The 12,802-nt window shown below is 41.1% G+C and overlaps 1 protein-coding gene across 4 annotated transcripts in view; it reads left to right on the plus strand.

Moving 5' to 3' along the window:
* BTRC (beta-transducin repeat containing E3 ubiquitin protein ligase) overlaps positions 1–11,656 on the plus strand; it is a 182,697-nt gene extending 171,041 nt beyond the window's left edge. For all 4 annotated transcript variants that reach the window (XM_045438639.1, XM_045438636.1, XM_045438637.1 and 1 more), the window contains 2 exons: positions 5,519–5,711; positions 7,629–11,656. In XM_045438639.1, the coding sequence (XP_045294595.1) occupies positions 5,519–5,680 (162 nt within the window). In that variant the 3' untranslated portion in view covers positions 5,681–5,711; positions 7,629–11,656. The remainder of the gene's footprint in view (positions 1–5,518; positions 5,712–7,628) is intronic.
* The last annotated feature ends 1,146 nt before the right edge of the window (positions 11,657–12,802 follow it).

Here is a 12,802-nt window from a genome sequence, read left to right on the forward strand (position 1 = left end):
TACAAGAAACTACCAAGCTGTTTCCCAAAGTGCCATTTTGAGAATTCACAAATGCAAACCATTTTGTATTTCCATTGACTTAGTATGAGAGTCCCATTTTTCCACATCCTTGACCATACTCAGTATTGTCGGTTTTTTTTAAGAATTATAGTAGTCTGAGTGGGTGTGTAGTGGTTGTAGTTTTAATTTGCATTTCTATGATAATTAATGGTGTAGAACATCTTCTTATTGCTTATCTTCTTTTATGAAGTGTCTGTTCAAATCTTGTCCTCATTTATTTATTGAGTTGCCTTATTACGTTTTTAAAAACTGATTTATTGAGATGTAATCAACATACAATACAATGGACATATTTAAAGTGCACAACTTAATAAACTTTGACATAGGTACATACCAGTGAGACCATCCACTTCTGCCAAGATTGTGAACATATCTTCGTGCCCCCTCTGTAATCTCTTCTTCCCATCCCACCCCACTTCCTGCTATTCTAGTCCCCAGGCAGCCACTGATCTGCTTTCTGTCAGTATTGATTTGTGTGCATTTTCTAACTTTTATAAATGAAGTCACACAGTATGTATTCTTTTTTGTCTGTTTTCATTAAGCCTAATTACATGTCATTGATTTGTGTCAATAGTTAATTTCTTTTTAAAAATTGCTGAGTAGTACTCCATTGCATGGTTATACCATAATTTCTTTATCCTTTTGCTGGATGATGAAAATTTGGGTTGTTTCCAGTTTGGGACTATCATAAATAAAGTTTCTATAAACATTTATGTACAATAAAATGAACATATGCTTTGGTTTCTCTAAGGCAACTCATAGGAGCAGAATAGTTAAGTCATATGTTTCATATTTTTAGAAACTGCCAAACTGTTCTCCACAGCAGTTGTGGTGTGGTGCATGAGAGTTCCAGTGACTCCACATCCTCACTAATCCTTAGTACAGTCTTTTTGAATAATTCTAATAGTATATTGTGGTACGTCATTGTGATTTTAATTTGCACATACCTAATGTTAATAATGTTGAGCATCTTTTCATGCATTTATTTGCCATCTGTATGTCTGCTTTGGTGAAGTATCTGTTTTGAATCCTTTGGTAATTTTTTTTAATTGACTGGTTTTCTTAGTGAGTTTTGAGATTTCTTTTACTTAAGATACAAGTGCTTTAGGAGATACATGATGCATACATATATTTTCCCAGTCCATGCTTTGTTTTTCATTCTCTTAAAAGTATCTTTTGAAAAACAGAGATTCTTCATTTTTATTAAGTCCAGTGTATCAACTTTTTCCATTATGGATTGTATTATTTGCAGTTATATCTTAAAAAAAAAAAATCTTTACCTAATCCAATGTCACGGAGATCGTAGTTTAGGCTTTACATTTTGGTCTGTGATTCATTTTGAGTTCATTTTTGTAGATGGTACAGATACAGATCGAAGTTCATATCCAGTTGTTCCAGCACTATTTAGGCAATCCTCTGAATTGCCTTTGCAGCTTTGTCAAAAATCAATTGACCATATATGTGTGGGTCTACTTATGGACCCTTTCAGTTCCATTGGTCTTTTTTTTTTTTTTGCCAGTATCATACTCTCCTGGTTACTGCAGCTTTTTATTAACTCTTGATGTCAGGTAGTGTAAGTCCTTCAACTTCGCTCCTTTTCAAAATTTTTTGGGTCCTTTGAATTTTCATGTGAATTTTAGAATCTGTTTGCCAATTTCAACAACCAAAAAAAAAGTAAAAGGGCTGAGATTTTCACTTGGGATTGTGATGAATCTAGATCAGTTTGGAGAAAATTGACTTCTTAACAACACAGAGTCTTCTCGTCCATGAACACAGTATATCATTCCATTTGTTTAGGTCTTTAAAAATTTCTCCAACAGTGTTTTTTATACCTTTCAGGGTAAATAAAGGTCTGACACATCTTTTGTCATATTTATCCCTAAGTGTTTTGTAATTTTAATGCCATCATAAATAGTATTTTTTTTTTCAACGTTTATTTTTGGGACAGAGAGAGACAGAGCGTGAATGGGGGAGGGGCAGAGAGAGAGGGAGACACAGAATCGGAAACAGGCTCCAGGCTCTGAGCCATCAGCCCAGAGCCCGACGCGGGGCTCGAACTCACGGATCGCGAGATCGTGACCTGGCTGAAGTCGGACGCTTAACCGACTGCGCCACCCAGGCGCCCCATAAATAGTATTTTTTAAAGTTTCGGGAGGTATTTAAAATTTCTAATTTCTAAACTGTTCATTACAAGTATATCAAAATACACTTTTTACTTCTTTTGTGATCTGTGTGCCTTTCATTTCTCTTTCTTGTTTTGTACTAAGACCTTCAGTACAGTGTCAAAAGAATTGGGAAGTGTAGATGTCCTTATCTTGGGGAAAAGACAGTTGGTCTTTTACCATTGTGTGTGTGTGTGTGTGTGTGTGTGTGTGTGTATACATATATTTATATTTTGTATATGTATCTTGTATATATGTATATATTTTGTATATATGTATATACATACATGTATATATTTGTGGATACCCATTGATTAGGAAGTTTCTTTGTGTTCCTAGATTGCTGAGAGTTTTTATTGGGAATGGATTTTGTATAACTGCTTTTATGTGCATCGAAATGTTAAACCTAATTTTGTATCACTATAGATCCCATGAACATTAAAAGGATAATAATCAGGGACTACTGTGAACAACTCTGTGCCCCCAAATTTGATAACCTAGATGAAATGGACCAATTCCTCGAAAGGTATAATCTTCCACCACTCACATAGGAAGAAATAGACAATCTGAATGGGACTAAACGTATTAAATTTAATCGATAATTAATAACAGAATAATAATTACAAAACAGAAAGCACAGGCCCAGATGGGTTAACTGGTGAATTCTACCAAATTTTTAAGAATGAATTAATACCAATTCTTCACAATCTTTTACAAAAGATAGAAGCAGAGTGAATACTTTGTAACTCCTTCTGTGAGGGCAGCATGACCCTCATACCAAAAACAAACAAAGGTATTACAAGAAAAGTACAGATGAGCCTGTCTCATGAACACAGATGCTCATCTATGAGCTCATTTACTTCTTGTGAAGAATGTAAAATGGTGCAGCCTCTATGGAAGGCAGTATGGGGTTTCTCAAAATATTGAAGATAGCATTACCATATGATCCAGCACTCCCACTTCTGTGTATATATCCAAAAGTATTGAAAGCAGAATCTCACGCATATGCAGTTCATATCAGTATTATTCGCAGTAGCCAAGAGGTGGAAGCAACCCAGGTATTCATCAGCAGATGAATGAATAAACCAATGTGGTGTATATATATGTACAGTAGAATATTATTCAGCCTTAGGATATATTGTCACATGCCACAACATGAATAAAATGTGAGGACGTTATTTCAATTGAAACAAGCCAGTCACAAAAAGACAAAATACTATATTATTGCACTTACATGAAGTATCTACAAGTGATCAAACCCAGAAAGTAGAATGGTGGTTGCCAGGGGTTGGGGGGAGGGGGAAGAGATAGGGAGTTGTTGTTCAATGGGTATAGAGTTTCAGTATTGCAAGATGAAAAAGTTCTGGATGTTGATTGTACAACATTGTGAATGTACTTAACAACACTGAACTATACACTTAACGATAAATAGATAAGATGGTAAACTTTATGTGGTTTTTACCATAATTCAAAATAAAATTTTTTTTTTAATTTTTTTTTTTTAACGTTTATTTACTTTTGAGACAGAGAGAGACAGAGCATGAATTGGAGAGGGTCAGAGAGAGAGAGAGGGAGACACAGAATCCGAAACAGGCTCCAGGCTCTGAGCTGTCAGCACAGAACCCAACGCGGGGCTCGAACCCACGAACCGTGAGATCATGACCTGAGCCGAAGTCGGACGCTTAACCGACTGAGCCACCCAGGCGCCCCCAAAATAAAATATTTTTTAAAAATGCTAATGTAATGGCAAACACAATTGTATGACTAATATGAGTTTATTAGGCAGGAGTTTTTGGTAATGTCTTAAACTGTTTGCTTAAGATCTAAGTGTAGTCTTGTCACTGTCCTTACATTTAGTGATTTCACAATAAAGAAAATTTCTGTAATTATTTAAAAAGTAGTAGTATAAGCCAATAAAATGAAGTAACTCTTTTAAAAAACCTCATCAAAGTATTAGCAAATTGAATTCAACAGTGTATTAAAAATGTACACTATGACCTAGTGGTATTTATTCCAGGTATACAAAACTGGTTTAATATTTTTTTTAAAAATCAACTATTAATCCATCACATCAAAAAGCTAAAGAAGAAAAATCACGTGGTTATGTCAGTAGATGCAGAAAAGATATTTAGCAGAATCTAGTATCCATTCATGATAAAAACTCTCAACAAACTAGGAATAGAGGGGAACTTCCTCAACTTCATAAAGAAAAATGCAAATTAAAACTCTTATAAAAAACCACTATTCACCTACCAGAATGGCTAAAATTAAAAAGATTGACAGTATCAGTTTGCTGGAAGATGTGGAGCAGCCGGAACTCTGACACACTGCTGGCGGCAGTATAAACTGGCACAACTTTCATAAAACTATTTCCCTGTACCCACTAAAGCCAAACCTACCTCCTCTGTGGCCCAGCAGCTCTGTCTACCCAGGTAAAATGAGAGCATGTATCCATCAAAAAAACATGGACATAAATGTTCATAGCAGCTTTATTAAATAGCCAAAACTAGGTCAGGCCATATGTCCACCACAGGAGAAAAGATAAATTGTAGTGTGTTCAAATAATGAAATGCCAACCAGTAATTTAGAAAACGAACATTCCATGCAGTAACAAAGAGGAATCTTGCACTGTTGAGTAAAAAGATATATGCATTTATATATATATATATATATATATATATATATATATATATAATTCACAAACAAAAAAACGAATTGATAATGAAAGCATTGGGGTGAAGGTAGTATTGAATAAGGACCATGAGAGCACTTAAATTTTCATGAGTTTTGCAAGCCAGTTGACCTCACATGGGTAGCTTGAAGTTAGCCACTGTAGGAATTTTTACATCATGAAAATACGCGAATGCTTTTACAAATTGGGGAGAATTTGTTGATAAACCATTTCCCAGCGTGCCTCATATTGCTGCTCATCAATCCTTGGCCTCTGACCGTAGAAGGATCCAGCAGATACAGAAAGAGGATAAGGCCAGGTAGGTACTGAGGAATGTTCTCGTTCAGCCTAAACCAAGGAGAGGTAGCAGTGAGAAACCAGCATACTCTTTGACATGGCTCAGCTGTAGTGAATGTAACTTTGTACAAAATCAGCTGACCAATATTTGATTTTTCCGTTGTGCCTTTAATCCAAATTACTTTTTCTCTGTGTTCTTGAAACAGCTAAATATTAGAGAAAAATATCATCATACCATAGTCTTTCCATTGACTCCTTTTGACATGTTGCTGAATTTGTGTCCTTTTGATTTTGAGTAGTTCAAAAGTTTTTGTTTCTGCTGCTTTAGGAGCATTCTGGAAGAGTTTTCCGACTCCAGTTTGATGAATTCCAGATTGTCAGTAGTTCACATGATGACACAATCCTCATCTGGGACTTCCTAAATGATCCAGCTGCCCAAGCTGAACCCCCCCGCTCCCCTTCTCGAACATACACCTATATCTCCAGATAAATAATCATACAGTGACCTCATACTTGCCCAGGTATGAAAAAGAATTGTGTACATAGCACGGTGGGTAGGAATATTGGCTGTAAGGTGTTGCTAGTTCATAGAGCCTTCTCGCGCCCTTTATCTCTACAATTCCTGTTAAGCAGGTAAAGCCAATAACATGAGACAGGGCTGGGGCTGCATATTGGACGCTGTCTTTCATCAAGGTAGCTAACCTCTCAGTTCTAGGTGATTGTTGAACTAGATCTGGATGGTCCTTATGTAGTAGAATGAATAATTCCCACCCCAGTTATCTGATAGGATTGTTAAGACAATAAAATGAGGTTTGAATCCATTTCAAAACTAAGAGTAATGACCCATAAGCCTATGACTTTGTAGTTCCCATATCAAACCAGTTCCTGTAACAGAGACCCTTTAAACCAAGTAAATAATGTGTGAGTGGAAAATTTTCTTGGTGACATCTTTTGGCTGACTTCTCACAGCTCTGCTTTGTCAGTGTCATTGGATTATAAGAAGTGGCTTTTTTATCGTCATCCCCCCTCCTCATGCCCTCCAAAAAAAGAAAAGAACTGTCTTTTGACCTTGCAAGTAGCTCTGCAGTTGGTGAGAACTCTGGGTACTCTCCCACTCGAGTCTGCAACCTTCCTGTGCAGCAGGAGAACATCCTATGTTATGGTATATTCAGATCGTACCCAGTGTCAGGCAGTTCAGATCCATTCATCAGGCTATCATTGGGCTAGGAAAGCTGCACTCCTGGGCAGTGTTGCTATCGTTATGGTTTCTTATTCCCTATGCCTACCTCACTTCTATGGCAGAAGTACAGATTTAGTACACTTTACTACACATCTTTTCATAGTGGTTCTTCTAAGTGGGGTGGTCCGTGCCCCTGCTGGGCTCACTTCATCGCTCGCTGCTCTCACAGAGGACATGCTGCTTCCTATCCCTCAGCCAAATCACACAGGCAGGCCTAGGTGAGAATCCCTGGGCAAGCAACTTCCAGAGCCTTAGACTCCTTATTGGTAAGATGGGTTGCAATCCCTATCTCACAGAGCTGTTGTGAGGATTGCCTTGAAATGTCATATGTAAAATGCTTAGGGCTTAGCACAGTGCCAAGCATAGAACAAGCCCTCAGTAAGAAGTGGTCATTGTTAGTAGTACTATAATTGTCATGTACCCGTCCCCTCCTTTTGCCAAAATTTTCTCTTCATTGGATTGCTGTGGCATTTTGCCACTTAAAATATTCTTCCTGGTTCTCTGATTATGTCTCCTGTCTCCCCTCACCCCTAAAACACAGACATCACCGAAGAGTGTGTCTCGGGCTTTTCTTACTTTTTGAAGCTTCCTGTTTTGGTTGCCTTTTCTCAGCTCTCATCTCAATGTAGATGACTCTCAAACTGATATCTCTAGTCCCAACCTCTGTCTTAATCTCCATGCCACATTACCAGCCACCACCTACGCATCTGGCCTTGAAGGTACCAGAAGCCCATCCAATGCACATTTCTAACAATCAGACTTTCATCTGTTCTGCTGGGGCCCTCCAGCCAAGTGGCCAGACAGCTTCACCCAGCTGCCCCACTCATGCTGGTGGCACAGCTGTGCTTCTGGCCACTGGGGGCCAGAACCTCAGAGCCAGCCTCATCTACTGCACCATTACAGGGAGCGGGTGAGAGCTTGATGATATACCCACCAGAGTCACTCTTAATCTCAAGGCATCAGAGTTACCCTGCACGAGCGCTGGGGCCCTGGGCATGTCAGTGAGCCCCACCATGTCACCAGGCAGGCTATGTAGTCTTTGACAGAATCTCCTGCTTGGCATGGGCAGAGAGCAGGTGTTAGGAAGGACCTCTGAGCCTTTCTCCCAATTGACAGCTGAGTTAATATTCTTCTCTCTCAGAGCAAGTGAGAAACATAGGGAAAGGGACTAATGACTCTGTGCTCTGTTTTCACACAGGACTCATTAAAGTTGCGGTATTTAACATATCTGCCAATACCAGGATGAGCAACAACAGTAACAATCAAACTACTACCCACTTCCCCGGACTAGCCGAGGAACGGGGATTTGAGACTCCTGTTGGGACACAGTTGGTCTGCAGTCGACCCAGGATGGTCTACTCAGCACAGCTGACTGCTTCCGTGCTGCTATCAGAAGATGTCTTTTATCTTTTGTGAATGATTGGAACTTTTAAACCTCACCTCACCTCCCTCCTCCTTTCCTCTCTGCACCTGTTTTTCCTCATTTGGTTCCAGACAAAGATGACTTATAAATATATTTAGTGTTTTGCCAGAATCTCTCTTGCCTTGCCGTTAAGCAGAAGAACTAGTTTCCCTATATAGCCTTCTGGGAGACCAACTTCTAGGGGACAGGGGATACAACTTCAAGCCAGACAGCACCCAGTTTCTCCCTGTGAACTGCAGGAATGCCCAGCACCTGGCAGGATCAGCCCAGCCCCACTGTGCTTAAGAGGAGACAGCTGTCTTACGGCCTTTGGGGCAAGAAAGAAAGAGAGAAAACGAGAATCCACACTGGAAGATCTGGGCCTCTTTCCTTTCATCTCTTTCTCTGTTTCTGTCCCTCGTCCCCTCCTCCCCCGCCCCCCTTCAGGCTTTTTCTGCGCCACCTGAGAAGAAAGAGTATGAAGAGAGTAATCTCAGTTAACATGAGGCAAATTAGCGAGAAAATGCCACACCTGGAAGAGCTAAATGCTGTTCGGTCAAAATTTCAAACCCAAGCTTTTGCTGCAGATGACCCCATGTGGCAGCAGTGGGTTCTGAGAAGGTACCCCCATCGTATTTGCAACTCTTCTCTCTTCTTCTAACACCACCCCCCTCCAAAAACGGTGTGGGGTGGGGGGGCAGAAATTGCCTGGGCTCCATCAATGGCTGCCTCTTTTCTGGACTCAGCAGTCTCCTCGATTCCATGTAGAGTGTGGAAAGGAGTTGCTGATTGCATTTCCTCTCATTAACAATTAGATGTGTAATAAAAAGCATTGTACTTCATCTTAAATCACTGGTAAGGCTCAGCCTAAAGAAAGGTTTGAAATGGCTGGAGCCAGTTGCTGGGTGCATTCTGCATAATGGCTCACATCTCTGATTTGCTCATCAGGGTCTGTGAGCACCCAGCGCCTATATCTTTGCCAAGATTACGATCAAAGCAGCTGAAGAAGTGGTCAGGGTTAAAGTGGATTTCTTTCTCATTTAGAACAGTAAATATCATCTCTCAAAAAGCAAGCTAATCATCTCAACCTTGCACTGTAGAACCTTCTTCACGCATTTCCCAAATCCCATATTTACAAAAGGGCAGAGTTGCCAAAAAGAGGATCAGGGTGAAGTTTGGCACACAGGGTTTACTAACGGGGCAGACACTGCCTTCTCTTTCCTTTTCTTCCTCCTCCGGCCTTATTTAACTCTCCACTCTCCCCAACCAATAACATTTCTCTGGATGTTGGTAAGCAACATAAACAAATGGACCTCAGCAAGAGTCAGGCCAACCTGGCCACTTGAAAGGCAGCTGTATGGGCATCAGGTGCAGGGCACATGTGCCACCCCAACCTGGGAACACAGGGTATACTATCAGCATGTGCCCAGCGTGTTTCCCAGGGCAGGCATGGAGCTGCCCCAGCCATCTTGTGTGGCATGGGCGCACACATCACAGGCCCAGTGCCACACCGCCGTCTCTAGTTTCCCTTGGAAGCTGAGCAGTCAGGCCTGTCGTTTCTGTTCCTAATCAAAGCAGTTGAGTAAAAGCCCCTTTTAAACCAGCTGCTGTAGAAACATCAGAACAGGAGGCAGTTGCAGGTGACCTCAAAGCCAGACCACTTTTAGTTTAGCAAAGGGAAGAGGAAGAGAAAGCCATGTTCACTCTTCCCTCCTGATTTGACTGAATGTTGTTATTACATATTGGGAGGCAAGTTATGTATATGCATTTTTCCTTTCTGACTTCATGAGTGCTTTTAAGCTTTTGGTTCCAGGTTATATTCAGAAACTACTTCCCAGTGTAATATGTCCTTGCCTGGGAAGTACTTTCTGAGTATAATTCCCTTCCCAGCTACCCAAATGCTACAGAGAAATGTTTTCTATTTAGCCATCATCAGAGTTCCTTGTCTGTTGTGTTGACTTTTTGGCTTTTTGCTTGGTTAAGGATTTTGCTACAGGTGAGGCAGAGGGCCATCAGCCCCGAATAACACACAGGTCAGGCATTAAAGAGGCATGGATTTCAAGCTGTTTGAAAATATTGTCCAATAGCCATAACTTTACTAGCCCTTCTATTATATGCTGCTGTTTAAACGTGGGAGCTGTTGAATATTCATTGGTGCCCGGGGTTTTGCTCTCCCATCTAGGTTCACTTTAAGGTAGATTGTTTCTTAGATTGTTTTGAGGCTTGTCCAGTACATCATAAATGAGATCGAGAGTGGACCCTGCAGTCTGGAGCCATTAGCTCCATCGAGGATATTCTCCAAGTTGTCCTCTGCTGCCGATGGAAATGGGAATGAAGTGAAGTGGTCTGAAAAACTGAGTCAGTCACATTTCTCAGCTCTGGGGGTCATTTACCAGTTCATTGTAGAAGAAATAATCAGGTAAGTAGAAGTTCATTTCCAGAGAAGGTAAACCCCACTTACCATCTCTGCATGATTTCAGTGGGAATTGATTATCACTAATCCCCAACTGGGCTAGAATAAATGTAAAGTTTGACCTTTTTAAAAAGAAAAGAGAAACAAAGAAAGTCTCAACACATTGAAAGGAATGGTAGAAAAGGAGCTAAAGGAGTCTCTTGACTCAGAAACGCCATGTCTCCATTGTAGCTTAGTCTCTTCTCACTAAAATTCCAGCATGGGCCTGAAAGAACCGTTTCATAAAGATGGGAGGAAGCCCCTTCAAAGGCGGGCACACAAGGAGCGAGTGCACGCACCTGCACCCAGGAGCTCTCTGGGCACGTGGGAGCTCTCCAGTCACACTGGGGCTGCTTGGACAAAACCAGCATGCCTTGCTGCACGTGTGTGTATTTTCACTGCTGAGAACATCCTTTTCCTTTGTTCTGTGCAATTTGAAAGTGGACATGGATTGTGAATGGGAGGCGTTTTACACTTTTCCCTTGGCAAGATTTTTTCTGGTGACTCTTCACCAGAAACTTCAGAGACAGGACTCTCTGAACTCTATTGACATGTAATAAAGTCTGGCCCTCATAACTTGCTTCTGAACTAGAAAAAACCCTGGGACCCCTAAATCATTCTGTTTTCTGCTTGAGTAAGAAAAATCCTTTTTATTTTTCTTTTGTAAAGTCATAAGCTGAAGAGAAGAAAATATGCACTCTTCTCCCCTGCTGCCTTCTGGTACCCACTGGTCAGAGCAGCTGTGGTTGGTCTACTCTTTACTTAGCACTTGATTGTACATGGAAACCAAGGACTTGGGGTGGAGGGGGGTGGATATTGGAAATAATTAGAGTGGTTTTTTCTCCTTCCTAAAAGTAGATTAGATACCTCGGTATTGTTGACCTTCTTGGCATCTTCCATTTACTTTAGATGGTAATACCTTCCTGCCTGAAGTGCAAGCCATCCAACCCAGAATAGTGCAGGCCTGAGAGCCTAGACTGCAAGCTTAACTCTGGAGGAATCCAAAAGTACTTCCTGGCGGAAAAGGGGATGCTTAGATACCCACCACCTGTGACCATCATGCTCTTTGATGATCAGGTTTACCCTATCACTTTAACCCACATTTCCGATCTCCTTTCCTATTTGGATGAGTTGGACAGACTTTCTGAGAACTGGACAACATGAAAAGGTGCCCTTGCTTCTCTTTGCCTTCCTCTTTTCTCTCCTAGAATAACTCTCGCTTGTAACAAGCACACCCAAAGCCTGCAGGCTGAGTTAATCTCCCTGGGCTGATCACTGACCGAGCAGAGCCTCTTACTTTACCATTGTCTCAACATAATCAGTGCCAGAAAGATAGCCGTCTCCAGGGTAATAAAGCTGAGTTTTGCTTCTTGCTGTTTTTATCTGTACTTCATTTGTGACTTCAGGATCCTTGGAACTGAGGAGAGAAACCAAAAAAGCACGATTATGGCTGCCTGATTTCCAGTGGAACTTCCCGGAAACCTCTTCTGTTGGAAGTTGAGTACCTATGATCTAAAATTTCCTGGAGAAATTTAGAAAATTAGATGACCTCTAAAAGATGTGCTCTCCAGCCCACCCAGCTGGCTCTCTCAGCTCCTGGTGGCTATGTGTGTATTTAAGGATCAGTGCAGTAAATGGCATTATAAAGCGTCCCTTCCCCTCTATCCTTTTCTCCTCTTGGACACTGAAGGAAAAGACCAACAAGGAGGGTTAGACCTTTGGGTACCAAGGAAACTAATACCTTCCCAAATCACTCAAGCCCATTCAGACTGTTCTGAGGGATGTTCGTTGGACTTCAGCTATGGGGCAGGCCTGCCTGACGAGTGTGAGCTTCCCTGAGAGCTTTTGATTGGCTCAGCCCTCTGTTCTCTAGACTCCTAAGTACTGACTGCTTTGACTTCTGTGGTTATGTTATCGTGATATGTAGTCAAGGTACCAATATGTTCACAACCTAGGATCATGGTAAAATAGTGTGTTCTGGTTTTTTTTTTTTTTTTTTTAACTGTTCAGAAAAAAAAAGTAACTTAAATTACAAATATAAGATTAAAGTGAGTTTTCTAAGTGTCTTGTCTCTTTGCCCCAACATCAAGAGGACAATGAGTTTCGATATACAAATTGAGGGCATGCACAGATACCTTTTAAGATAATCTGATGTGAGAAAACAACATTTAGAGAAGTCAGGGCCAAATGGTGTGAATAATTATGGGACCCCTGGCAGACAGTGTTCCAAAGTGATAACCTAATTTGGGAACTGGTCACCATGGCCTCAGCCTGCCCCATCCCAGCCTGAGCCTAGAACTTAGGTTTTCCTCTGCCTCCTTAGTGGGTGAGAGGACAGGTTTCCCCTGCATCCCCTTCAATCAGTTTCAGGAGAGGTGAGCTCACATTCAGGAGCAATTTCCAGAGAAACTCCCAACAAACTACAAAAATGAAGGGAGTGGGGCAGAGTGCTTGGCTGTCTCAGTCGGTAGACGATGCAACTCTTGTTCTTGGGGTTTTAAGTTCAGGCCCCACGTTG

The sequence above is a fragment of the Leopardus geoffroyi genome, chromosome D2 (assembly GCF_018350155.1).
Source record: "Leopardus geoffroyi isolate Oge1 chromosome D2, O.geoffroyi_Oge1_pat1.0, whole genome shotgun sequence".
Lineage (NCBI taxonomy): Eukaryota > Metazoa > Chordata > Mammalia > Carnivora > Felidae > Leopardus > Leopardus geoffroyi.